Consider the following 27,583-nt stretch of genomic DNA (forward strand, 5'->3'; position numbering starts at 1 on the left):
GAAGAAAGATCACGGATGCGGTTTTATTTGTTTGTTTTTTTCTTCCCAGGGGTGATGGTATCGACCCAGTGGTCCTAAAATATCGCGAGAGGGTTCATTTGAACGAAAATCAAAAGTTCTAGTGCCCTTTTTAAGTGACCAAAAAAATTGGAGGGCAACTAGGCCTCCTCCCACGCTCATTTTTCTCCAAAAGTCACTGGATCTAAATTTTGAGATAGCCATTTTGTTCAAGATAGTTAAAAAATCTAATAAATATGTCTTTAGATGTAAAATGACCCGCCACAGTCCCCGGGGGAAGGGCTGCAAGTTGTGAACTTTGTCCATTGTTTACATATAGTATTTGTTATTGGGAAGTATACAACCATTTTTTGGGGAGATGGCGGGGGGGGGGTCCTTGGGGCGGATTTCTAAGGGGAGAATCTTCCTTTGGGAAGAAAATTTCTGATGAGTAAATTTTCCAGTGGAAATGTTACACTGGAGGGTTTTGACAGAATTAGTATACGAAATTCTTTTCAATTGTCGTACATTCTCTTTGCCAAATTTTTTAAATGGAGATGATCCGGGGAGATTATCTGGGAGCTTTTTTCCTCGCGTTTTGTTTTCTAGGAAATAATTTCCATGGAAGAGGACATTTCTGGAGTGACCGAGAAACCGATTATAGATTAAAGTCTTATTCCAATGAAAAACTGCTGAGGAGAATTTTGCAGGGTGGATCGTTCACAAGCAATTTTACAGAAAGGGGGATTCTCAGCGAGGAAGTAACTGTCTGAAGGGACTTTGATGGGGGGGGGGTGCACTTTACGTTGGATAAAATTTCCACGGAGTTATTCCGTGAGGGGGAGGGGTATATTTCATAGAAGGTGAGCCAGATTTACCGGCATTATTTAAAAAACGAACAGATATTATGCCATATATGAAGGGTTGCTCCCTTCTCAATACCCTATTCTTTACGCTAAAGTTTGACTGTTTACTAAAATTGAAACAAAGGGGCTGTTTAATTAGAATAGGAAGCTTTTTTAAAGTGCTAACAGCTTCATATCCGGACCTTTCATATCCGGAATAAATCTGCCAAAACTAATATGCAAATTGTGTTTTAATCTGTCATGCACGGTGAGCCAAAATCGAACCTGCATTAGTTGAGAAACGATCAGAAATTAAATAAAAAATAAGTTTTTTTTTTTAACTGAAAGTAAGGAGCGACATTAAAACTTGAAACTAACAGCAATTATTACGTATATGAAAGGAGCTACCCTCCTCAACGCCTCGCTCTTTACGCTAAAATTTGACTCTTTGTCACCGCTACTTTTTAAAACAATCAATAAACTTTAGCGTAAAGAGCGAGGCGTTGAGGAGGGTACAGCCCCTTGCATATACAGGATAATTGCTGCTCGTTTTAGGTTTTAATGTCACTAGAATATTGGAAAAAAAAATTGTGGCAGGGGGCCTATTTGCCCTCTAATCTTTTTGGTCACTTAAAAAGGGCAGTATAACTTTTAATTAACGGTCGATTGAGCCCTCTCCCGATATTCTAGGACTATTGGGTCATCACAATCACCCCTAGGAGGAAAAACAAATAAATACGCAACTATGATCTTTCTTCTGGCAAAAAATTCAGAATTCCATATTTTTAAAGGTAGGAGTTTGAAACCTCTACAATAGGGTTCTCTGATACGCTGAATCAAATGGTGTAATTTTCATTAAGATTGTTTGAATTTTAGGGATGCGTCCCCCCCTCCCCTTTTGGAAATCAGGCAAATTATCTCAGGCTCGTAACATTTGATGAGTAACATTAAACTTAATGAAACTTTCGTATTGGGAATTAGCATAATAATAGTATTCTTTTGATATATCTATTGATATCAAAATTTCACTTTTTAGAGTTTCGGTTACTATTGAACCGCATCGCTCCTTGCTTAAAGTTTGTTACCACGAACTGTTTGATAAAATAGTAAGAAAATCAAAATAAGAAAAACCTTGAAGAAATGAGAAAATAAAACCATAGGAATAAATACCAAAAATGTGGTAAAAAATGAAAAACAAATGGCTAATCTGTGCCTCACCTCTATGAAATGTATTATTTTCAGCAGTCATTCAGCATGTAGCGTAACCATTAGAATTGTGTTTATCCTAAGGTATTATGGATAAACTTTTAAATATAATTCAATAGGCTATACGCCTAATCGTTTGGGAAGGATTAGGAAAATGTACTGCATCCAGGGAGCTGTAAAGAATCTTTATTTGACAACCGTAGAGACCATATTCTCAAAATCAAATTAATTTCTTGGAGTCAGGTCAACTTACAGATTCGAATCTTTTAACGTAAATGGAATCCTGAATATACGCCAAAGTGCAATGCTCTTATAGATATTGGTCAGTGTGAAATTGAAAGGGACATTTTTGGCCATACCATTCATGTGCTACTCCTCAGTTTAGGGGGGATTTAATTAATTGTGACATATTTTGAGCCAAGCGTAGAAACCAAATTTATACGCTTTGCACGCGTGGATGATTTGCTGTCTGAGTGATCATTATAATTGGGGACATTTAGATTGTGTATATTCATCTTAATTTGTACGGCAATACAGAAACAGAGTGACGGAACAATGTTTAAAAATTCAGTTTTTCCCGGAAGCTGATTGATATTAATTTTTGGTTGCTAATAATATTTGTATGGAATTCCCCTGTCTAGATTTTAGTGGGTGGAAAGATGTTACAACAAATCTTTAGCGATAAAGGTAAACCTTTCCAGTCTCTTTGATTTGTGTGCAAGTGCGTCTGGAACGTATCCAGACAAAACTAGATGGCTGAGCTTAAACACCACATCTTAATTCCATAATAGAATTTGAGGCAGTGCTGTAGATGTTCATCTTACTCTTATGCCCGTGCCACATCATAGTCACATCTATCGATAAAGAAAGCCAAATATCATGAATGATATGGCAATTTTCTTGATTTTAGCGTCAGATGATTAATCCTTAAACCTTGACTCTCATTGGTCAAGAAATTTATGTTTCAAAGTTTGAACAATGTTCAACTCGAGAAATTACGAACGGCGAACGTAATTGGCGCTGTAATCGTGCGTAATTTTGATTTTATCGGTAAGTGTGACTATAATTTGGCACGGGCATTAGTCATATAGCAAATGAAACCTTGCCAGCAAAAAGCCTTAATTTTATAGGCTGCAACTGCAACCCTATTTTTCTTACTGATGAAGCGTAAAATTTTCAAAAGACTCTAGGAGCAGTAAAGCAATATTAGCAAGTGGTAAAATATTATTTAGACAAGCATAAAACTTAGAATACATTGAGTTCAATTTAAAAATGAGACTGCTTAAAAACTCCGCTTTAAATATTTAAGCTTCTTCTCCAAAGTGAGCGACATTGCCGATGTAAAAGTCAAAAGGGCCTTAATTATATTCTTAGAACTATTTTATCTGATACTAACTTTATTCTAGTTTGAAACATGCGATTTCTGGTGTTTCTTATTTTGATTCCAGAAAGATCTCCTGATATTGTGTAAAAAGAAAGAGCAAATGGGAAACAGCACTTCATTTGCGCCTTATCACTCTCCTAGAAACATATATAGTAATATAATGCACATAATTTAATCACAATAAAAATATAAAACAAATAATTGAAAGTATTTCTGTTCTAAAATACCTGTAGTGTGTTATGAATGGGCACTGCCTGACTAAACCTACACAGAGTACTAAACTTCTTTTGGAATAAAATGTAAGCTCAGACTAGGCTTTAGATTTCAAAATAAAAATTATAGATAAAAATGAAGTTTGGACACTATCCTGCATTCTACCACTAGAGCTGCCCGGAAAAGATTTAAACCGTTGTCCCCTTCCTTTTTACACTACTATTTGATACCTTCTTAAGACTTGGACCTGAATGCCGTTGAACCTATGTTGATGGGGATGTTTACATAGCCGTAATATTTTCCTCGACTTTTCAGTGTCTATAGCTCTAAGCTTTCAAAGAAAAAGAAGTTACAATTGATGTAAGAGACATTCAAATTTGAATTCGAATTTTGTATCCATATTAACTTAGTTTTATTCTTTTCTTTTTTTACTGTCAGTATTCAACAGTACGTCTTACGTCATGAAAATTAAAGATATTGCAAATGTTTCGTTTCAATAAAGATCCTTTTGTTATTCGCACAATAATAATGTAAAATATTTTTATTAACACGTTAGTGATATTTTGCTGAGTAATGGCATGATACCATTGTGGCTTATGCCCTTAGAATTGATGCGATGTGCATGTTGATTAACGTTATAATGACCTCCCTTTTTACTCTTAACAATGAGAAAATATTATATTCTGGCAAGATCAGGATGATCGCCTTTGTTATTTTTTGTGCTACTATTTATGATTGTGTTTGTAGGTGTCCAGGGTTTTGAGATGGTATTAGCAAAACTTTACTAAAAAGAGATCCCTCAAGGAATCTCTTTTAGAGACGAGTTTTGTGTAATTCCTAGTGATCATGTTTTTTTTGTATATATTGCTTAATATTATTATGAATGAAAACTTTTTATAATATAATTTTCAAAGGGTCAGTCAAATTTATTCTAATCTAGGAATGGTCCACCCCTTTAAAAAAAACAAATATGTTACGTTATTCTATTCATTACGGTTTTCAGAAACGCGCTCTTTTAGCCAAAGAGAGCAGACTAGATTTCAATCAACTTTGCATCTTAATAAAAGAAAGCCCGTCAGACATGGGCATAAGTTTTTATGTTACAATTATCGTTCTTTTTCTTCATTAATTAAACAAAACTTTCCACAAAATAAGTTTTTCAAAGAAAAGTAAAGAACTCCATTAAACAAAAATGAGCAAAAATAAAATCAAATAATCTCCCAAGTGTGAAACTACTACAAACCAGCATCGATAAATAAATGAAACCCAAAACGAACATAAATTACAGTAAATAACCGAGTCAAGCTCAAAGCGAGCAAAAATTAACATAAGTTGGACGCAAAACACCTATGCCTTCCCAAGGCCAGAACAATATTTGCACTTTACTGAAAAAATTTAAATGTTTTTACTTTTATAACTTTAATAAATTAAATAATATTAACATTTTGATTACTATTAAACTGACAATGCACATTCATTTGTATTTTTTCAGTAAAGTGCAAATTTTGTTCTGGCCTTGGGAAGGCATAGGGGTTTTGCGCATCTGTTTACTTTCTTTGATTGCTTGGGTACACTTACTCTATTTGGATTTGGTTAAATTTTAAGAGCAGAAGTAGCCCCGAACGTTTGAACATAATACCCTCAGTTGTTCTTGGGATACTGCTGAGATGCCTAATTGGGAATTAACACTATCACAGTGCATTTTGATTTAATCTTAAGTCAACATTTAGTTTTAAAACATATAAAAATTGGAATTGAGCAAGACTAAAATCTATTCTATAAATCTTATACAACAACTTTCTGTATAAACCTTATATGCCCCCAGGGCATAAATTACAACCCTTGCACTGAGGGCTCTGATGGGGTTATCATCCTAAAAGTCCTAATTTCCAGAACTTTCAACTACGTTGAACAAAAAAGATATCTCAAAATTTTTGTTGGATGTGTTTGGGAAAATGGTAGGCGTGAGAGGGGTGTTAGTCGTTATCAAATCACTTTCAACTATAAAAAAACGCACTACCCGTTTCAATTTCCAATTGAATGAGCACTTTTGAAGTTTCTACGACAACGCTATCAATAAAAACTTTATATGCCCCCAGGGCATAACTTACCATCCTTGTCCTCAGGGCTGTGGGGGGATGGGTTCTCATCTTTAAACAGCTTATTTCCAAACTTTCAACAACGTTGAATAAAATTGCTATCTAAAAATTTTGATTGGATGTGTTTTGGGAAAAGGTAGGCGAGAGAGGGGGTTAGTTGCCCTCAAATCACTTTTGACTATTAAAATGGTACTAGTCCTTTGAATTTCAAATTGAATCAGCCCTTTTTCAAGTTTCTACGACAAAGATTTCAATCAACTACGCTGGACGAAATGGCTATCTCAAAATTTTGATTCGATGTGTTTGGGGGAATGATGGGTGAGGGGGGGCGGGGGGGTGGAGGGGGCTAGTTGCCCTCCAATCACTTTTGACTATTAAAACGGGCACTAGCCCTTTGAAATTCCAATCGAATGAGCCTTTTTTGAAGTTTCTACGACAACGCCTTCTATAAAAATTTTGATTGGATGTGTTTGGGGGAATGATGGGGATGGGGGGGGGGGCTAGTTGCCCTCCAATGGCTTTTGACTATTAAAAAGTGCACTAGCCCTTTAAATTTCCAATCGAATGAGCCTTTTTTGAAGCTTCTACGACAACGCCTTCTATAAAAACCTTTTATGCCCCCAGGGCATAACTTAAAACCCTTGCCCCGAGGGTTGTGGGGGAGTGTCCTCCACAGAGATATGTTCTATTTGGAAATCAACTACGCTGAACAAAATGGTTATCTCAAAATTTTGATTGGATGTATTTGGGGGAATGATGGGCGTGGGGGGGCTATTTGCCCTCCAATCACTTTCGACTATCAAAAAGGCACTAGCCACTCCAATTTCCGATTGAATGAGCCCTATTCGAAGTTTCTACGACGACTCCTTCGATACGAAGTGCCCGGGTATGGAGAAAAAAAAAAACAACACATTGTGCCCACATCGTTCTTTGCTTAGGCAGCGCTAGCGCGCTGCCTATGATTAATATACTGATTATCGAGATATTGGGTTTGCTGACATTCATAGTTAATGCTAACCATTGTAGGATAAGAAACAAAGAAACAAATAGAAAAACTGTTAATGTTCAAGGCATTAATGTTTGTGATGATAACGATTAGATTGGATTTTCAGTAACCCATTGTTAATATTTTTCAAATGGGTCCAATAATTCTTATATCTTGTGAATAGATGTAGGGGTTGGGTGCTGTGGGTCAAATCCCACGAAAGATATTGACTAAGCTCACATTATTCCAATTTTTGGGATATCTTTTGGGTCATTGGGACATCATTTGGTGAATTACTTCATCCTCTCCAATATAACAAAACATCAGGTATCAATATGTTTTTCTTTTATTTTCCTGCCACTCAGTTTGAGGTTGATACAAGCAGAAAATGAATTATATTTGAGGTCATTTTAGTCAAAATCGGATATGTATTTATTATGCAGTTTCCCTTCAGAACCTAACCAAGCTTGATAATTTATTTCAGTGATATCATTATTGGTGCTGATAACATTTTGGATGACACCCGGCTCTCCTGAGAGGATACATGTTGGTTGTGTTGGTGTTATAATAAACACAATGATGCTGCTTTACTTTAGATATGTTTTACCAGCATCAGGGAATCACATTCCTCTTGTTGGTAAGTTTTCTTTTTGTATAACTCTTATTGAAGAAGACACCAAAGAACACATCCTAGTCAGTCTTCTATACAGTGGCGTCGTTTGGGAGTGGCAAGGGGGGCTGTTGCCCCCCCCCCCCAATAAATTGAAAAAAGCTATGCCCCTTGACTCTCTGGATGTGAAACTTGTTTGCCCCTCAATAAAAATACTGGAGCTACGCCCCTGCTTCTTTAGGCAAGGTAGTGTAGGTAGTTATTAATTAATCACCGTGGTTATGATCCCGGGAAATATTGTTTTTTTTCAGACCAGAGTCTCTTGTTGGTGTTTCGAGTTTTTTTTTTCTCAGAAAACTAATATTTACCACAAAAAATACTTCCAGTAGGAACTACATTTTAAAGTAAACTTTAAATACGCAATTACATAAGAACTGGGCATGATCCGAGGGGTGGTTGCTCCAGCTCAGTCAAACTGCGATTTCTCTACATGCCATATTCACTTACGTTCATACAAATTTGTTGGGCACAAAAGAAATGTCATTCAAACTCTATCTGCCCCACTCCCAAGGTCTTGGATCTGGTCTTACGAAAAAAAAATCACCTACATCTTTCACCAAGAGGGAAGCACTGTAGCCCATTTTCACAATAAAATTGCGAGAGTGCTCGTGGCTCTGAAGTTTCCGCTTTATATACCAAGGATACAAAATAAATATAGCTTTTAGTTTTTTCAAATGATTTTTTTTTTTTTTTTTGTGTCGATTGATTATTATTTTTTGATGATTTATATTAACGTCAATTTTTGAGAAGTATTTGAGAGGGGGTATGAAGAATTGACATTTGATGGCTTATGATGTAGATGTGCGACTCTACTATTAGGTATTTGGCTCATCAGTGAGGATAATTGGAAAGTGATGTCGTTATTTTGGGTGAGAGCATGCGTGTTTTTTCTTAACAAATACTTGACCGCCCCTGGAGACAAGCTAGAGTTAGGTTTTTGGCCGGTCCAGAAGAGTGGTTAAGAGTGTGAATATTTTGTTTGTTTTGTTGATAAGTAAATAAAAAAGAAACAAGAAAGGTGGTTATTTCCAGGAAAATTGAATGTGTGGTATGTGTTATTTGTTTTCTTCATTGCATTTTCTTGGTGATAGCAAACAGTAGACTTAAAACTGAAAACTACTAGGTGATATCCCTAAGAGGAACTTTACCCGGCTTTGATCACACAATTTCCCAACAAAAATATCATTGTAAATTTATAAATTTATAATTTCAATAATATATAATTATTGTAAATTTATAGGTTTTTATATCATGAAAAATTAGGGGAACATGTAAGGGATAGCGGGGAAAATTAGTTTTGTTTTTTTTATTTGGGGGGGGGAGCAATTTCTTCTCTCCGATGAATATACCAAGAATATACAAAGACATTTTTAGTGAAAATACTATAAAGATGGTTTTCAAAATTGGAGGGGGGGGGGGTTCAGTGGGGGTAGCAGTGATATACCCCCTCACGCAATTGACGGGCCTGTCAATACTTAAAAACATAATGTATGTGTATAGCACATAGTATCTTTAGAATTTAGTTATGTTTCTAATTTTGTTCCATTAAATTAAACCTACGCTATTTATGATAGATCGTGATTTTCCCCTCAATTACGCACAATGAATACCCCATTTTTGTCCTTTTACAAAATTGTGTGCAATAGCAGTCCAATGTAGGGCAGAAGTTAGCAAAACGTGTAATTTAGTCTTTATGATAAACAAGCTGGTAGAGAATTTTCACGGGATAATAGGCATAAAAACACTATGTATGTTTCCGGTTGAAACCGTCAATTACCGTTACAGTAGTCAATTTAATAATAGTGTTCAACGACTGAAGGATACTTAGAATATAATTAAAAGTTAAAATGAACCATAATAATAAGTTAGACTTTTAGTAAAGAAATATCCGTGTCGAGTACAAACTTCGCCTTTCAGAGAAAACGACATTTCTTTTTTATGGTCCAGTTTTTTCTCATAATTAAAAATAATATTGAATCCTTTTTGGAAAAATGATTTCTTATTGGTTGTCAATTTGTGTTGATATTTTGATACAGGACCAGTCATATCTTCGATAGGAAATTTATCCTTGCATCAATCCCTTCTTGTAGGTGAAAAGGATTTAAAGACATCTCTCCCCTCAGAGGTCGGACTTGGTCTAAACACTCTAAAAGTACAAATAGGAACCTGATTTATGGCTTCTACCAATATTGGCAGAGATCTGACAAACCTTTATGGTAACTGCACAAGTAAAGGGATTCCCAAAAAAATCTCACCTCCCCCCTACTACATAAGTTATTTTTATTTATTAGTTATTACGTACATTATAAAATAAAAAGAGGAGTTCAAAATAAAATAATTTCAAGGAAACAAGCGAAAAACAAGCCAATGAACACAAAATCCCTGAAAAAGGGTACATTCAAGCTCGGAAAATCGCAGAAGGAAGTGGTTATAAGTCGTATTGTAGATGGAATCATTTCAGTCCACCTCACAACAGTCCCACTTGCACTTTTTTGTGTGTGGACTCATTATGATCACTGTAGATCGGAGAGCTGTTCCCCTCCCAAAACGGGTAGTTTTCACTCATCCATTGCTGCTTGCTAGAGCTTTTATTCCACAATCTCGAGCAAGAAATGAAATATGGAAATATCCTTGTTAAGGCGTAAGCCCTAAATTGAGTGCTTAAAATCCCCCTCTTCAGCATTCCCCTTCCCTGTCCCCTCAGCAAGTGAAAATAAAACGAGCTTTGAAAAAATACTGCCTAGTGAAAAATTGTTTTCACAAGAATTCAAAGCTGATTCAAGTATGATGATAAGTACTTTTTATGTTTATTCTAACACTTAAATTTAATTCACTAAAATAAATTTTCAGGAATTTTGAAAAAAACTTGAAACTTCAATGTGTTTATCTTTTTTCTCCAGCGCCAACGGGGCACTGGAATATCGTAGGTGTCAAAATAGGTAAGCATGAATTAGTCACGCGTCTCGACACCATGCTTAGGCCCGTCATTGAAGGACAGGGGGAGGGAAATAGCTCTTATTGAATTTGGAAATTTTTTTTAACATTGTATTTTTCATATTAATATGATCTCAATGATCTGTCAAATAAAATGTTGAAGTCCATTGAGAAATTATAACGAAAGTAAGCTTTTTTATTGTCTTACCATCTTCTTAGTTTATAGTGGATTTATTTTAGGACAAACCTTTTTTTTTATAGAGTTTAGCTGCCCAATAAATTCGCTCATACTTTCCTATGAGAAGCTTAAAATCTTTTGCAGCATTGCGGCAGAAAAAATGCATTAATAATAAGACTCATTTCTGAAACTATTTTCTAAATTTCTTTTTATGTTCTTCAATTTTCTTAAACCTTTACGGTGATCTTCGTACGCTAAGTAATTGAATTTAATATCTTAATTTCTCAAAGATACTGATAATAGTACACCACATCGGCTCTTTATTTGACAAAACTCCCAATGTTTCTATGGGAAAAATTGAGAGAGCTGGAAAGTAAAAGTTCAAATGCCATATCCTAAAAGAAACTCATATAGCTTTTCCAGTTACATCATTATTGTTTAAACAAATATCTTTTTGTAAGGGTTCTCATGTATATTTAAAAAATACAACCTAGAAACGAATAAAAGTTAATTTAAAAAAATCTAAGTTCTGCCGATGGAAGTAGAGCAAAATTAAAATTTAAAACGAAAAAAAATATTGGTTCGCAGTTTTTGCAATATATATATGCAAAATTCACTCCAATAAACTGACTCGTGGTATTTCTCTATACTTGTAGAATTTAGAAAACTAGCAATTTACTGAAAATTGTGCTTGCTGGAATATCAAAAGTTGTCAATATCTTGGCCGTTGAAACACTACTGAGAACATTACACATTAATCTTTTATTTTATGAAGCCTATTTAAGAACTTTTCTGCTCATAAGAGAAAATAATTTTATTTGCGGGGGTTTTGAGTTTCCAGTAACGCGCTATTTTTTCAGAATATCACAAATTTAGGGGAATATCAAGAGTCATCTTATTTGGGCTAGTTTCGCCAATACTGCATAAATTGCAAAGCAATAATTTTTGCTTGTTATAAGTTTCAACTCGACTCTTTACTTCCCTCTGAAATATAAACTCTTGAAAAGATAATAGTGGCATAAGATGTATCCCCCTTTCCAAAAAAATCACATTCAAATTGCTCAATGTAGTATTACAAAGTCTTGTCGTATCAGAACAAAAGGCTGTGCCATCTGATGAAAAAATGGGTTACCCACAGAGATATTTTCCTCAAATTTCTGCTTTCTGATATTTCTATATTTATTTTTTGGGATTGATAAGTTTTTCAACCACTCACTCTAAGTTTCTAAGTGTAACCACTGAACTGTTATACCGTGAGCCTGTGACAAAAGTAAATGTAATTTGACACAAAATTTAAAATGATAATTTTTTCCTTGAAGGTACAGGCGTTTGAACCAAGGGTTGTTTATACATCTTAAGGAATTGATACAAATTAGGAATTATACCTAAAAGTTTGGTGTCCCTTTCAGTCGTTTTCTACGTTGCAACTTTAAGTCTCTCAGCTGTTGGTATTGTCATCACCTTGATCACTGGTAGTTTATCACGTCGGACGACCTCATATGACTTCAGTACAGGTTGCGCTGGCTCTCATACTCAAAGCAACGTTTGTACTCTATCTAAGGGCTCTTTGGTAAGTTAGAATGTATAGTGCGATGGACAATACTAGTTAGTTTAGCAAAAGCTATTGGACATGTGCAGCCTAAAAATTCCTTCTAACGAAAGTTTTCTCCACAGCGGACTGCATGTACTATGTAGCTGTAAAACTCGATCTTCTTTTTCTATCTACTCGTATTTCATATATCTTATGAAAATTCTTCAATAAGAGCACCTTTATTCTTATGTCAGTGTCAATAAAGTCCTTGCTATAAAATTTTTTGGCAAGATTAAACTTTTGTAATGGTTCTACGGCTCCAAGTTGCGCTCTACCCCATAGCTACAACCTGAATCTTAGCAAATCTTTGTATTTTCAACGTTCTGCCATTTTCTAATGTTTATAAGATCCTGAATATATCTTTATGTTAAACAAACTTAAGTAATGATAGTCTAAAGTGGATTTGGGAAGTATCTTATTTGTAAGTGCCTACTTAGACCTTTTAGGGCTCTTGTATATCCCATTTAGTTATTTAAGAACTCTTGTATTGCAATTTTACAAGAAGTGTTTACTTTAAATTATGTTTGTAAATTAGTTAGTACAAATTTCGTAGTTCATGGATGTATTTAATTGATGGAGATAAATTTGAACGCTAATATTTTTTTTTGGTCCTTTACGAGAACCTCTGAAAGTAAATAGTTCGTCATTTTACATAGTTTAATTATTGAAAAATAATGATCTTCGTAAATTAGTTATTCAAAATCTTTAGAAAACAAAGTATTCCGAAATATGTTCTTTACCTCATACAATTTTGACTATATTGTATTTTTGAAGAAAGATTTAAGTATGAAAATCGGCATGATTAACTCTCCCGAGAAGTGGTCCTTTTTTATGGTTTGATATATTTCTACTTTTTATTCTTTTCTTTATTTCAAGCCTCTAACGGACTTCCTTAGAGAATATTTTAACCCTACCCTGGTAAGTATCGATTCAATTGATAACGTATGCATTTTTATGTCTTTTTAAAAAAATATAAAGCCAAAATTTTCACTTTGCAGAAGTTTCATAACACACATACCTCAAATGAAAGTGAGTTGAGAATTTAAAAGGTACACTGCCCATCAGAGATGATACAAAATACCGTTAAAAGGCAAGTATTCAGTTGATAATGAATCTCTAAAAAATCATAAAGTGTATGAGGTAGCTTATTCTTCCTAACGAGAAAAAATCATTTAAATTAATTTGATTTAAATTAATTAATTATCAAAATTAATTTCACGGTTTAGTATAAATTAATTGTGCTAAAAAATACTATTTGTTCCTGCCTTAAACACTTTTTTTCATAGCTAAGGGTCAAACTGATTCGTTTTCATACAAACAGCCCATTTTGCAGTACTCAGCTATTTTACTCTACAAGACAACAAATAACTCTGAACATATTATAGGCTCATACCCTTTATTTATACCCTTAAGCTTACCCTTAACATTAGCTTAAATCATAGCCTTAGCCAGGCATAAATATTCCATTTCGTAAAATTTTTTCATTTAAATTTATTTTTTGAAGGATCTCGGATATCTTTGATGGACAAAATGCCAGACGTTGGCTCTTACTGTTGAATGCTTAACGATTTTATTACTATTGTCTTCCTTTTAATGGCAAAATAAAGGTTTATTGCCTCAAAGGACTATTGGAGGGATGACTCTAACTATTTTTTTAGTTTTAAAAGTAATCACATTGAAGTTCATTTTGGCAGTGATTAAATGCATTTTTTTTAACATATATCACCAACATCATTATATTTAATGCATCTCAATTTAGTGTTTTAACCGAAGTTTTAAGTAAAAAGGTGCTTGAAATACCAGCGTTCCGTAATCACTTACTACTTGAGTAGCGTCAATTTACAGAAATCGAGAGAGGGCGAAATGAATTTATAAAAATCAAAGGGGAGGATTTTGTAGTTTTCTTAAATAAAAGCACTAATAAAAGACATTTCTCAACGAAAATATAGACAAAACGTATTTTCATAAAATATAGGGGAAATCTCGGAGTCAATGCCACCTAAAGCCACTCAGATTCTCAATTTTAATGTTCCTATTGATTTTGTGTATATATGCAGTACAAATGTCGAATATGACTGGAAAATTGAGTTAAACTTTTCTGCTTTCCTTATTCCTAAAGCCTTGTTTTTAACAAAAAACCGATATTAAAACTTTTCTCTTCTTTCATTAGGAATCTGAACGTAGCCTCAGGCTTCACGACGAACATAATTCTGATGCTGATAGTGATCTAACCTCGAAAACAATACCTATGGCCTCATTTACCGATGCACTGCCTCCTCCGAATTTTTCAACAAAAAGGCGAGGGAGAAATTGGATTCTTGTGGCACGCCTTATTGACCGTCTCTCCTTTACCGTTTACTTCCTCACTTTAGTCGTTCTGAGTTTTCAGTATCTCCTTGTGTAATTTATAAGTCATTCTTTGTACAAATTTAACTGTTGTAAATATATTTTTATGTTATGTCTTTTACCATCGATTTTAACGCCATCTTCATTAACAAGCTTTGTTACGAAAAAGTAATTTTAAATTATAAGTAATATATGCAATCAAACTATGACACTTGTCCTATTAGCTGTGTTTACTTTTTCCTTTGTAAAACGTTCCAGTTTCCAATGGTTTCAATCATGAAAATTTAGAGCGGGAGGGAAGGTAGGATGCTTTTTTCAAAATCGAGGAAAGGGGGGGAGGGAATCTGTAAATTTTTAAACTTTGTCAATGAAAATACCATAAAAAGCATTTTTCAATAAAAATTTTAGCAAAAGGTATTTTCTAAATCTGACACCACTGCCATTTTCATAATACTCCCTAAAATTCGTCTGGCAAAACCCTCTCAGCATGTAACATCACAGGGATTTTGATGCAAGAGCTGTCTTGATACTCGACAACAGTAGATCACCCTGCTCCTGAAATCTAATATAATTTTTGCTTATGCTGAAATTATGAAAAACCGGCTGATAACCATGTAGTACAGTCTGTCGGTTTAAGTAATCTCCAAAGGACCATCTATAATATTCTGTGAGAAGAGTATCAATCAGTTTACCCAGGGCTCACACAACCAGAATTTTATGTAATTTTTGATCTTTTTGATGAGAATTGCATCTTCACTAAAACTTATTGGTAAGTTTGACGACACAAAAAAAGAAAAGAAAAAACGCTGAACATGGTCAAATTTGACTTGAACGATAAGTAACATATTCCAGATGCATGAGATCTTATCAGAGGTGAAAATTGAACAGACGAATATTGAAAAATCAACAAAAAGTATTAAAAAATTTTCAATGATTACAAAATATTCATTTAAACTGGGAAACAGGACAAGAATGACTATATAATCGAAACAGCTAATGAAGAGGTATATGAAGAGGTGAGACTGTAAGATGACACAGAAATAGGCTCACACTGGATACCACCTATGCCTATCTAGACTTAGTATCAAATAATCTTAAAATATTTCTAAGATTATATATGATATTTACTATTTTGAAAGTAGTTGAGTTATTGAAAAAATAATTTCAGGAGTGGATAAAAACTTTACATGGTGTAGGCTTCTATCTTCCATGGTGTAGGCTGCTCTTCGAAGTTGGTGTACACGGGGTAGACTACACTTCCAAGCTACTATCTTTCATTTGTTCCCCATTTGTTAGACTTAGAAGATTGTAGAAAAAACATGTTAGCTATGTCAAAACTGTTTTCCCTTAATTTTGATCTGGTTCTGGCCTTCTTTGACTGTAGGTTTTAAATACAAATTAATTTAAAACATTTTTTACACAAGACAAGTTTTTCAAAGAAAAGTAAAGAACTCCATTAAGCCAAGAATGAGCAAAAATAAAGTCAAATAATCTTCCGAGCGTAAAACTACCACAAATCAACATCGATAAAGAAATGAAACTCAAAACGAGCTGTAATTACAATAAATGGCCGAGTCAAACTGAAAACGAGCAAAAATTAACATGAGTAAGGCTGATAACCCCTATGCCTTCTCAGGACCAGAATACAGTTTTTGTTTTACTGAAAAAAAAAAACAAAAAAAAACAGAAAACAAACAAATGACCGTGGATTGGCAGTTAAATTGACATATACTGACATTTATTCGTTAAGGTTTTGATAATTTTTCATTTACGAAAGTAAGAAAGATAAAAACATTTCAAACGTATTTTGTTTTCAGTTTCATTTCGTACATTTTGGGAAAATACGAGGTGTGGAAGGGGGGAAGGTATCCACGCTCCGATCAATATGAATCTTAAAAAGAGCACTAGAATTTCTGATTACCTATCCAATATGCCCCCTCAAAAGGTTATACGATCACCCTTTCTATATGTATCTTATATGCCCCCAGGGCATAACTTACAACCCTTGCCCTGAGGGCTTTGGGGGTTGTCATCCACAAAGACATAATTCCCAGACCTTTCAATTACGTTGAACAAAATGGTTATCTGAAAATTTTGATTGGATGTGTTTGGGAAAATGGTGGCCACGGGAGGGGGATTAGATGCCCTCCAATCACTTTCGACTATTAAAAAGGACCCTGCCTCTTTCAATTTCCAGTCGAATGAGCTGTTTTAGAAGTTTTTTCGACAACAAATGGCCACCTAAAAATTTCTATCAGATGCATTTCGGGAAAATATGAGGTTTGGGGGGTATCCACCCTCTGATCACTCTGAATCTTAAAAAGAGCACTAGAACTTCTGATTACAAATCCAATGAGCCCCCTCCGAAGTTTATACAGTCACCCTTTCTATATATACCTTATACGCCCCAGGGCATAACTTACAGCCCTTGCCCTGAGGGCTTGGGGGTGTCATCCTCAAAGACATAATTTCTGGACCTTTCAATTATGTTGAACAGAATGACTATCTAAAAGTTTGGACTGGACGGGTTTGGGAAAATGGTGGGCTTGGGAGGGGGTTAATTGACCTCCAATCACTTTCGACTATTAAAAAGGGCACTAACCCTTTTAATTTTCAATTGAATGAGCTCTTTTCGAAGTTTTTGCAACAACAAATGGCCATCTCTTAATTTCTATCAGATGCATTTCAGGAAAATACGACGTGTGGGGGGGGGGTATCCACCATCTGATCACTCTGAATCTTTAAAAGGGCACTAGAACATCTTATTTCTAATTTAAGGAGCCTATTCCGGAGTGTTTATGATCACCCCTTCTAGATATACCTCATATGCCCCCAGGACATAACTTATAACCCCTGCCCTGAAGGCTGTGAGGAGGTTGTCATGCTCACAGACAATTTTCGGACCTTTTAATTATGTTGAACTAAATATCTATCTCAAAATTTTTATTGGATGTGTTTGGGGAAATGGTGGGCGTGAGAGTGGGGTTAGTTGCCCTCCAGTCACTTTTGACTATTAAAAAGGGCACTAGTCCTGTCAATTTTCAATCGAACGAGCTCTTTTCGAAGTTTCTACGGCAACAAATAGCCATCTCAAAATTTTGATCAGATGCATTTCGGAAAAAAATACGAGGTGTGGGTGTGTGTTGGTGGAGGGTGGTTATCCACTCTCCGATCACTCTGGATCTCAAAAAGGGCACTCAAACTTTTGATTAGCTATCCAATGAGACCTCTTCTAAGTTTATATGATCACCCTTTCTATATAAACTTTAAATGCCGCCAGGGCATATTACAACCGTTGGCCCGAGGGAGGGGTGGGAGGGGTTGTCGTCCTAAAAGACATAACTTTTAGATTATTCAACTATGTTGCACAAAATGGCTATCTCAAATTTTGATTGAATGTGTTTGGGGAAACGATGGGCGTGGGAGGGGGATTATACTAGCCCTTTCAATTTTCAATCGAATGAGCCCTTTTTGAAGTTTCTACAACAGTTCCTTCGATACGAAGTGCCCTGGTCTATAAAAAAAAAAATAATAATAATACATTGTGCCCACAGCGTTCTTCACTTAGGCAGCGCTATTGCGCTGCCTATGATCTCTGTGATTTGAAAAGGATATATTAGGATTTCTAGCCGCTGTCAGAAGCAGCCACAAATGAAATATTTGCTATGTCTTCAAAAATATTTACTCGTAGAAAATCGTGAATTTTCGCTTGAAGTCAAAATCAATGATTATCAAAGAAATCATGGTAGTGTGAACCCCAGGCTATGTGATACAAGAATTAATTTTTGAGATAAATGACACGCCATCGCTCTATTTCGCTATATTTGCGAATAATTTTACAGAGCAGACATAAAATGATGAAAGAAATAGATAATGTAGAAGGCTCAATAATAACCAAAACTTTGAGAGCTTCTATTTTAGGCAACACAAAAAAACAAATTTATTAACATGTGAAAACGGGCTACTACTCCCTCATTCAACTCCAATTTCTTACTGTCAAGTTTAATATTCGTAAAATAATGCTAAGAAAATGATATTCGTCGCTGGAATTAAAAAAAAAACAAAAAAAAAACTGCACCCTTCGAATATGTATTCGATAATTCAAAAAATATTTGCATTAGTCATCATTTCCACGGCGTTAAAGGTGAGTTCTTCAAACAATCCTGATTAATAGGAATGTTCTCCACGGATACCAGTAGGGGGCGAAGTCCTAGTGAAACAAGAATATACTAAACAGTGGATACAAATAGGAAATGAGAAATATTACCATATACACTCACTAAAAACAAAGCTCCTAGTAGCACTTGCACTCTCCACCTACAAATTTTCTGGCAAGGCTCATAATGCCTACCCTCTCTTTTTCAGCTCTGTTTCAACAGGCATGTGAATATAATCACTTAGTCGTCATATTGGAAGGTTGCTATCACCCCCAAATACCAATAATAAAGACGTAGACAGAAAATGTTCCTGGAAGTCAGGAGGGATTAGATATGAATATCTCGAAAATCAATTTGCGAAAGTTATAAATCGATTACATATCTCCGAATTTTCGATCAATAGCCTCATGAGGTCGCCAGGACCTCAGGAGAGGATTCATCTCTCTTTTAGTTTTGGTAATAAAATTTGAAAATAAGAATAATAAATTGTTCACAAAAATTTTTTTTTGGCAATTTTTGACGTTAAAAGGTTTTTGCTAATATTATTTGAAAATAAGGATCGTAAATTGTTCAAAATGAAAAAAATAATAACGTAAAAGTGGTTTACATGAAGAAGTATAGAACCAAGTAGTCATCTTCAATCAGTGGCTACTTCGTTCTTTTTAGGGACAAAATCGTAGTTCGGTTGCAGATAATGGAAAAAATTCCATATTTTGTAATTAGGAGCCTGGCACTAATCTTTAAAAGAGATCTTTAACTCCTGAGGTGTGATTCTCATCAATATTACTTGCCTTCTTGAGGTTGTTTGTCCTCTTTCTTTCAAAAATAAGGTGAATTTTCTTCGGCTCGTAGCTTTTGATAGCTAACCTTGAAATATTTGGAATCACAATAAAAAGAAAAATCTTTTATTATATAAGTTTTTAGAGTTTCGATTAATATCGGGCTGAGATTTACGTCTTGCGTTTTCAAGATAACAACATCGACGAGGTGTCAGAAATTAAAAAATCAAGTTTTTAGCTTTAAGGTTTTAAGCTGCTTAAAGCCTGATCAAACATCTTAAGTAGCGTACTTTGGGATCAAATCATTATTTTTTAAAGAAAAATTCTTTGTGGAAGAACTATGTAAAGGTTTCAACTATTGTATTCAACTACAGCAGGTTCACAATAACAGCGTTTAATCGATGGTAAAGAAATAAAATCAAGATTTTGCTCTCAAATCATTTTTTTCGTAAGTCAACCAAAGACTATGACAACTTTTCCGTTGCCTAGGCAACATAAATCCAGCTACTCGATATAGATGGCACTCGCTAATACCATGGCAACTTGCAACCTTGTTGACTGTATAACCTTGTTACTTTTTTTTTTTATCAAACAAGGAAGTATTATGGAATATCAAAGGAAAGCTGACACAATTTTGGCCGTTCAAGAACTAAAAAAGAAGCTTCAACTTTTGGGTAGGTCTAGTTCTGTTTCGAGAAATTTTCCCGTGAAGAAGTAATAATACCAAAGTAGGAAAAAAAAGTTATCAGTTAATTCTTTACTGGTACCAATTAAGCTTTCATATGATATTGATTCAATAAAACAAATTATTAAAATGGGCGAGGAAATAGTGGAACTTAAAATTTTGGGGGAAAACTTTCTTGCTTACAAGAAGATATAACACTTCCGATAAAAAAAAAGAAGAAAAAACAACAAAAACCTTACTTGTCTCTATTTATCTAGATTAATTAAAAAAACTTTTTCCACAAAATAAGTTTTTCAAAGAAAATTAAAGAACTCCATTAAACGAAAAAATGAGCAAAAATAAAATCAAATAATCTACCAAGCGTTAAACTACCACAAATCAGCATCTATAAATAAATTAAACCCAAAATGAACAGAAATTACAAAAATTAACCGATTCAAACTCAAAACGAGTAGAAATTAACATAAGTTGGGCGCAAAACCCCTATGCCTTCCCAAGGCCAGAACAAAATTTGCACTTTACTGAAAAAATATAAATGTTTTTACTTTTATAACTTTATTAAATCAAATAATATTAACATTTTGATTACTAAACATCAGTATATGTATATTAAACTGACAATGCACTTTCATTCGTATTTTTTCAGATACCATTCGCAAAAAAATCTGTTTACTTTCTTTGATAGCTTGGATACACTTACGCTATTTAGATTTGGTTAAATTTTAAGAGCAGAAGTAGCCCCGAACGTTTGAACATAATACCCTCAGTCGTTCTTGGGATACTGCTGAGATGCATTATTGAGAATTAGCATTATCACAGTGAATTTTAATTTAATCTAAAGTCAACATTTAGTTTTTAAACATATAAAAATTGGATTTGAGGAAGACTAAAATCTATTCTATAAATCAAATACAACAACTTTCTATATAAACCTTATATGCCCCCAGGCCATAACTTAAAACCCTTTCACTGAGGGCTCTGAGGGGGTTATCATCCTAAAAGACATAATTTCCAGAACTTTCAACTACGTTGAAAAAAATGGATATCTCAAAATTTTGATTGGATGTGTTTGGGACAATGGTGGGCGTGAGAGGGGTGTTAGTCACTTTCCAATCCCTTTCAACTATTAAAAAAGGTACTAGCCCTTTCAATTCCAATTGAATGAGCCCTTTTGAAGTTTCTACGACAACGCTTTCAATAAAAAATTTATATGCCCCCAGGGCATAAATGACAACCCCTGCCCTGAGGGCTGTGGGGGAGGGGGTTGTCATCCTTAAAGACCTAATTTCCAAAACTTTTAACTACGTTGAATAAAACGGCTATCTAAAAATTTTGATTGGATATGGTTTGGGAAAAGGTGGGCAAGAGAGGGGGGTTAGTTGCCCTCAAATCACTTTCGAATATTAAAAAGGGTAGTAGCACTTTGAATTTCAAGTCAAATGAACCCTTTTTCAAGATTCTACAACGAAGATTTCAATGAAAACCTTATATACCCCCAGGGCATAACTTCTCATCCTTGCCTTGAGGGTTTTGGGGGAGTGTTCTCCTTAAAACTATACTTTATATCTGTAAATAAACTACGCTGAACAAAATGGCTATCTCAAAATTTTTATTGGATCTGTTTGGGGGACTGATGGGTGTGGGGGGGCTAGTTTCCCTCCAATCAGTTTCGACTATTAAAAAGGGCGCTAGCCCTTTGAATGTCCAGTCAAATGAGCTTTTATTGAAGTTTCTACGACAACGCCTTCTTTAAAAACCTTATATACTCCGAGGGCATAACTTAAAACCCTTGCCCTCGGGGATGTGGGGGAGTGTCCCCCTCAAAGACATATTTTCTATCCGGAAGTCAACTACGCTGAACAAAATGACCATCTCAAAATTTTGATTGGATGTGTATGCCCCCAGGGCATAACTTAAAACCCTTGCCCCGAGGGATGAGGGGGAGTGTCCTCCTCAAAAAGATATTTTCTATTTGGAAATCAACTGTTCTGAACGAAATGGCTATATCAAAATTTTGATTGGATGTGTTTGGGGGAATGATGGGCGTGGGGGGGGCTAGTTGCCCTCCAATCACTTTCGACTATTAAAAAATGCACTAGCCCTTTGAATTTCCAATCGAATGAGCCTTTTTTAAAGTTTCTACGACAACGCCTTCTATAAAAACCTTATATGCTCCCAGGGCATAACTTAGAACTCTTGCTCCGAGGGTTGTGGGGGAGTGTCCTCCACAAAAAGATATTTTCTATCTGGAAATCAACTCCGCTGAACAAAATGGCTATCTCAAAATTTTAATTGGATGTGTTGGGGGGAAGGAGGTGCCTGGGGGGGGAGGGGATAGTTGCCGTCCAATCACTTTCGACTATTAAAAAGGGTACTAGCCCTTTGAATTTCCAATCGAATGAGCCTTTTTTGAAGTTTCTACGACAACGCCTTCTATAAAAACCTTATATGCCCCCAGGGCATAACTTAAAACCCTTACCCCATGGGTTGTGGGGGAGTGTCCTCCTCAAAAAGATATTTTCTATCTGGAAATCAACTGTTCTGAACGAAATGGCTTTATCAAAATTTTGATTGGATGTGTTTGGGGGAATGATGGGCGTGGAAGGGGGCTAGTTGCCCTCCAATCACTTTCGACTATTAAAAAATGCACCCCAGGGCATAAATTACAACCCCTGCCCTGAGGGCTGTGGGGGGAGGGGTTGTCATCCTTAAAGACCTAATTTCCAAAACTTTTAACTACGTTGAATAAAATGGCTATCTAAAAATTTTGATTGGATGTGTTTGGGGAAAAGGTGGGCAAGAGAGGGGGGTTAGTTGCCCTCAAATCACTTTTGACTATTAAAAAGGGTACTAGCCCTTTGAATTTCCAATCGAATGAGCCTTTTTTGAAGTTTCTACAACAACGCCTTCAATAAAACCTTATATGCCCCCAGGGCATAACTTAAAAATGGCTATCTCAAAATTTTTATTGGATGTGTTTGGGGGAATGTTGGGCGTGGGGGAGGGAGGGGGCTAGTTGCCCTCCAATTACTTTCGACTATCAAAAAGGGTGCTAGCGCTTGGAATTTCCAAGAGTATAAGCCTTTTTTGAATTTTCTACGACAACGCCTAATATAACAAATTAATATGCCCCGAGGGCATTACAGAAAACCTGTGCCCTGAGGGGTGTGGGGGATTGTCCTCCTCAAAAACATTTTTTCTATCTGGAAATCAACTACGCTGAACGAAATAGCTATCTAAAAATTTTGTTGGATGTGTTTGGGGGAATGAGGGGCGTGGGGGGGGGGGCTAGTTTCCCCCTAATAAATTTCGAATATTACAAAGGGCAATAGCCATATTAACTTCCAATAAAATTAGCCTGTTTTGGAATTTATACGACAATGTCTTCTCTTAAAACCTTATGTGCCCCTAAGGCATAACTTAAAACCCTTGCCCCGAGGGTTGTAGGGAAGTTTCCTCCTCAAAAACATATTTTCTATCTGGAAATCAACTACGCTGAACAAAATGGCTATCTCAAAATTTTTATTGGATGTGTTTGGGGGAATGATGGGCGGGGGGGGGGGGCTAGTTGCCCTCCAATCACTTTCGACTATTAAAACGGGCAGTAGCCTTTTGAATTTCCAATGGAATGAGCCTTTTTTGAAGTTTCTACGACGACACCTTCTATAATAACCTTATATGCCCCCAGGGCATAACTTAAAACCCTTGCCCCGAGGGTTGTGGGGGAGTGTCCTCCTCAAAAAGATATTTTCTATTTGGAAATCAACTGTTCTGAACGAAATGGCTATATCAAAATTTTGATTGGATGTGTTTGGGGGAATGATGGGCGTGGGGGGGGGGGCTAGTGGCCCTCCAATCACTTTCGACTATTAAAAAATGCACTAGCCCTTTGAATCTCCAATCGAATGAGCCTTTTTTAAAGTTTCTACGACAACACCTTCTATAAAAACCTTATATGCCCCCAGGGCATAACTTAGAACTCTTGCCCCGAGGGTTGTGGGGGAGTGTCCTCCTCAAAAACATATTTTCTATCTGGAAATCAACTACGCTGAACAAAATGGCTATCTCAAAATTTTGATTGGATGTATTTGGGGGAATGATTGTTGGGGGGGAGGGGCTGGTTGCCCTCTAATCACTTTCGACTATTGAAAAGGAAACTAGTCCTTCGAATTTCCAATCGAATGAACCTGTTTTGAAGTTTCTAAGACAATGGCTTCTATAAAAACCTTATATGCCCCCAGGGCATAACTTAAAACCCTTACCCCATGGGTTGTGGGGGAATGTCCTCCTCAAAAATATATTTTCTTTCTGGAAATCAACTACGCTGAACAAAATGGCTATCTCAAAATTTTCATGGGAGGTGTGTGGGAGACTGATGGGCGGGGGGGGGGGGCTAGTTGCCCTCCAATCACTTTCAACCATTAAAAAGGGCACTAGCCTCTCCAATTTCCAATCGAATGAGCCCTTTCGAACTTTCTACGACAACTTTTTCGATACAGAGTGCCCGGGTATGAAAAAAAAAAAAAAAAAAAAAAAAAAAAAAAAAAAAAAAAAAAAACAAGACATTGTGCCCACATCGTTCTTTACTTAGGCAGCGCTAGCACGCTGCCTATGATCAAGGATCAATAACGTTTGACCTTATATTAAGCGGCTCACTTTAGTTCAAAAAAAGTTTTAGAACTACGACCTTTACTACTAATGACAGTTCACTGCACCACTGAGCCACCTAATGCCAGCACAGCAGGAATTGCTCCTCCTTCAGTATAATCAATTCAGAGCCTCAGTTGTTATCCTCCTATATAGTTACGATTATAAATCCTTTCTTATTAAATCCCCCCCCCCCTATTCAGGGACAACCCACTTTTGGTCCTGTCCCAAATGGATGGTCGAAAAGTGCAATCTTTGACTGTATGTCATTCATCATCCTTAGGACCTGGCCACCATAACAATTCTTTCGTTATAGCCTTAATTAAGTCAAAGCAAAGAGTGACATTAAAACTTAAGTCGAACAAAATTATTCCGTGTATAATACTTCAATCAACTATTACATTCTTGAGATATTATGAAAATATTTGTATTCCTTTTAAAAAATTTTAAGTTCATTGCAAAACCAGAGAGGGAGGCTAGGGTGGGGCAGTTCCCATCATATACATGATATCATGATACATCATATACGTGATTCATGATCGTTTTTATCCAAAGTCACTCTTTACTTTCACTTCAAAAAAGCTTGTTACGGATTTCTGTTAATTTTGATAGCACATCCAGGACTATTCCGAATGTAACAAGAACTTGTGCCGCGTCTGACGTGACTCTTGAAATCGGAGTTTAACTCTTGCAGACTAAACCTTCAAGAAAATCAGCTTTCGGAAATAAAATAGTTGTTTAAAATCAACTATCATATCTGCAATAACGAAGGCATTTTTGCTCCTCCGGCACTCACACGACTCACAGAGAGACAACTCACGACTCACAGACTCACAAATCTATCTGTATATAGATCTAATTTTATCATAGCAATAAGAGTTCATCGCAAATTTTTTTTTCGGGAATTTTAGAAAAGAGCTCCAAATGCTGTTATGTCTTTTTTTTCTTTCTTATTTCTTCCCCACTAAAGGGGCATGGAACATTTCAGTGAGCTGAACATTTATTATGTCATACCTATTGAGTTCATTTGAAAGATTATACTAACGTCTGCGTTCTTTGAATAAATTTAGCTTGACAAGCCCATGGTAAAATGCCATTTGGCAACATTCAGTAGGACTTTTCATGTTATTTTTGAAGCGGAAAGGCTTGGGCATGGAACCATTAACGATTAGCCCTTTAGTTTACCCTTTTATACCTTTTAATTTACCCTTAGATTTTCCATCCATGGTCAAAACTCTTGATAGGAAACGCTTTAGGGTTGCCTCTAACTATTTATTTATTTTGTTCCAAGAGGCACTTCATATGTTAGGGGCGGTCGTATAAACTCCGAAGGGGCTCATTTGACTGGAAATTGAAAGTTCTAACACCCTTTTTAAAATTCAAAAGTGATTGAAGACAAACTAGCCCCTCCACGCCCTCTTTTCGCCAAATGCATCCGATAAAGATTTTGAGATGGCCATTCTGTCGAAAATAGTTCAAAAGTCAAACAACCATACCACCAAGTTATGCAAGTTGCCCATTGTTAACATATAAGGTTTTTATAGAAAGGGTGGTAGTATAAACTTCGGAGAAGGTTCATTCGATCTGAAACTGAAAGTTCTAGTTCCCTTCTAAGACTTAAAATCTCGAATTGCTGAGCTTTCAACATTTAATATTATCATATGTCAAATAATCAGTTTAATCTTATTAGTTTTTCTAAGGACTGTTCAAGACACATAGTTGAAAAAAAACGCAAATAACGCAGTAGGCTTTAGAATTTTACAGTAAGGGGAGGGGGGAGGGGCAGTATTCAAACTCTTGTTTTAGTGCTTAATGTTCGTTTTAAGTTTGATTTGAAGATACAATCTAAGTTTTACTCATTTTAAGATTTATTTATTTATTTATATTAATGTCTGCTGTATGTTTGCTGTCTGTGATTGTTTATATAATTTCTGTTCGTTTTGAGTTTCTTTTTTTTCTTTAATAGTAATTTCTTGCTGTTTTGAGTTTGAATTATTTTAGAAGTTTATTGTTGCTGGTCTTAAGTTTAATAGGGCTCTTTACTTTTCTTTGAAAATTTCTTTTTCGGTAAGTTTTTTTTAATTGATAATTGAAAAGAGGATTTGGGAAAGACATAAATATAGGTAAGATGCAGATAAGACTTGGAAAGACATAGGCAAGAAGAAAAAAGAAGCTCATTAATATGCAAATGAATTTGCCAAATGTGAAAAAATTAAAAAATAAGAAGTAATTTTAAAGCTTCTCCCTATTTTTAAACCTTAGGAGCGATTGTTTAAGGGTTATGTTTAACGCTATTTTAAAATTTAGGAGCAACACGGCTCAATAATAACCGAAGTTCTAAAAAACAGAATTTGGATATCAAGGTATGTAACAAGAGTTGGCTTATTATGCCGATTCCAAATATATATGGTTCATCAAGTTTACTTTTACCCTTTCAAGGCCACAAACCTGAGAAAATTTGTCTGATTTTTGAAAAAGGAGAAATAACCTCTATAAGTTCCCCTGGAAATCACACCATCAGATTCAGCGGATCAGAGATCCCTTGTGAAGACATTTCAAGCTCCCATCTTCAAAAAAGTGGAATATTGCATTTTTTTCCAAAAGAACTAGCTATTTATTTATTTTTTTCTTTGTTTTGTTTTCCCCAGGTGTGATCGTATCGAACCAGCGGTCTTAGTGAGTCGGTAAAGGGTTCATTCAAACGGAAGTTAAAAGTTTGAGTATTATTTTTAAGCGGCCGAAAAGATTTGAGGTATGCTATACCCCCTCCCAATACCCTTTTTTCACCAAAGTAGTTCGATCCAAATTATAAGACAGAATTTTTTTCACCATAGTTGAAAGGTTCGATAACTATGTCTTTAGAGTTA

General features: G+C 35.4%; 2 protein-coding genes across 2 annotated transcripts in view; both read left to right on the forward strand.

Annotated features, from left to right (window-relative positions):
- The window catches only part of LOC148942718 (uncharacterized), a 141,245-nt gene extending 126,676 nt beyond the window's left edge, over positions 1 to 14,569 (forward strand). Inside the window, exons 11-13 of the mRNA XM_089102341.1 lie at positions 7,214 to 7,366; positions 11,921 to 12,081; positions 14,273 to 14,569. Of these exons, the coding sequence (XP_088958467.1) occupies positions 7,214 to 7,366; positions 11,921 to 12,081; positions 14,273 to 14,506 (548 nt within the window). The 3' untranslated portion in view covers positions 14,507 to 14,569. The remainder of the gene's footprint in view (positions 1 to 7,213; positions 7,367 to 11,920; positions 12,082 to 14,272) is intronic.
- Positions 14,570 to 19,988: 5,419 nt separating this feature from the next.
- Positions 19,989 to 27,583, forward strand: part of LOC148942719 (uncharacterized) — a 54,502-nt gene continuing 46,907 nt past the window's right edge. The window contains exon 1 of the mRNA XM_089102342.1: positions 19,989 to 20,058. Coding sequence (XP_088958468.1) covers positions 19,989 to 20,058 — 70 coding nt within the window. The remainder of the gene's footprint in view (positions 20,059 to 27,583) is intronic.

This window comes from Artemia sp. Qi Xiang Cuo, chromosome 16 (genome assembly GCF_049724085.1).
Source record: "Artemia sp. Qi Xiang Cuo chromosome 16, ASM4972408v1, whole genome shotgun sequence".
Taxonomy (NCBI): Eukaryota; Metazoa; Arthropoda; class Branchiopoda; order Anostraca; family Artemiidae; genus Artemia; species Artemia sp. Qi Xiang Cuo.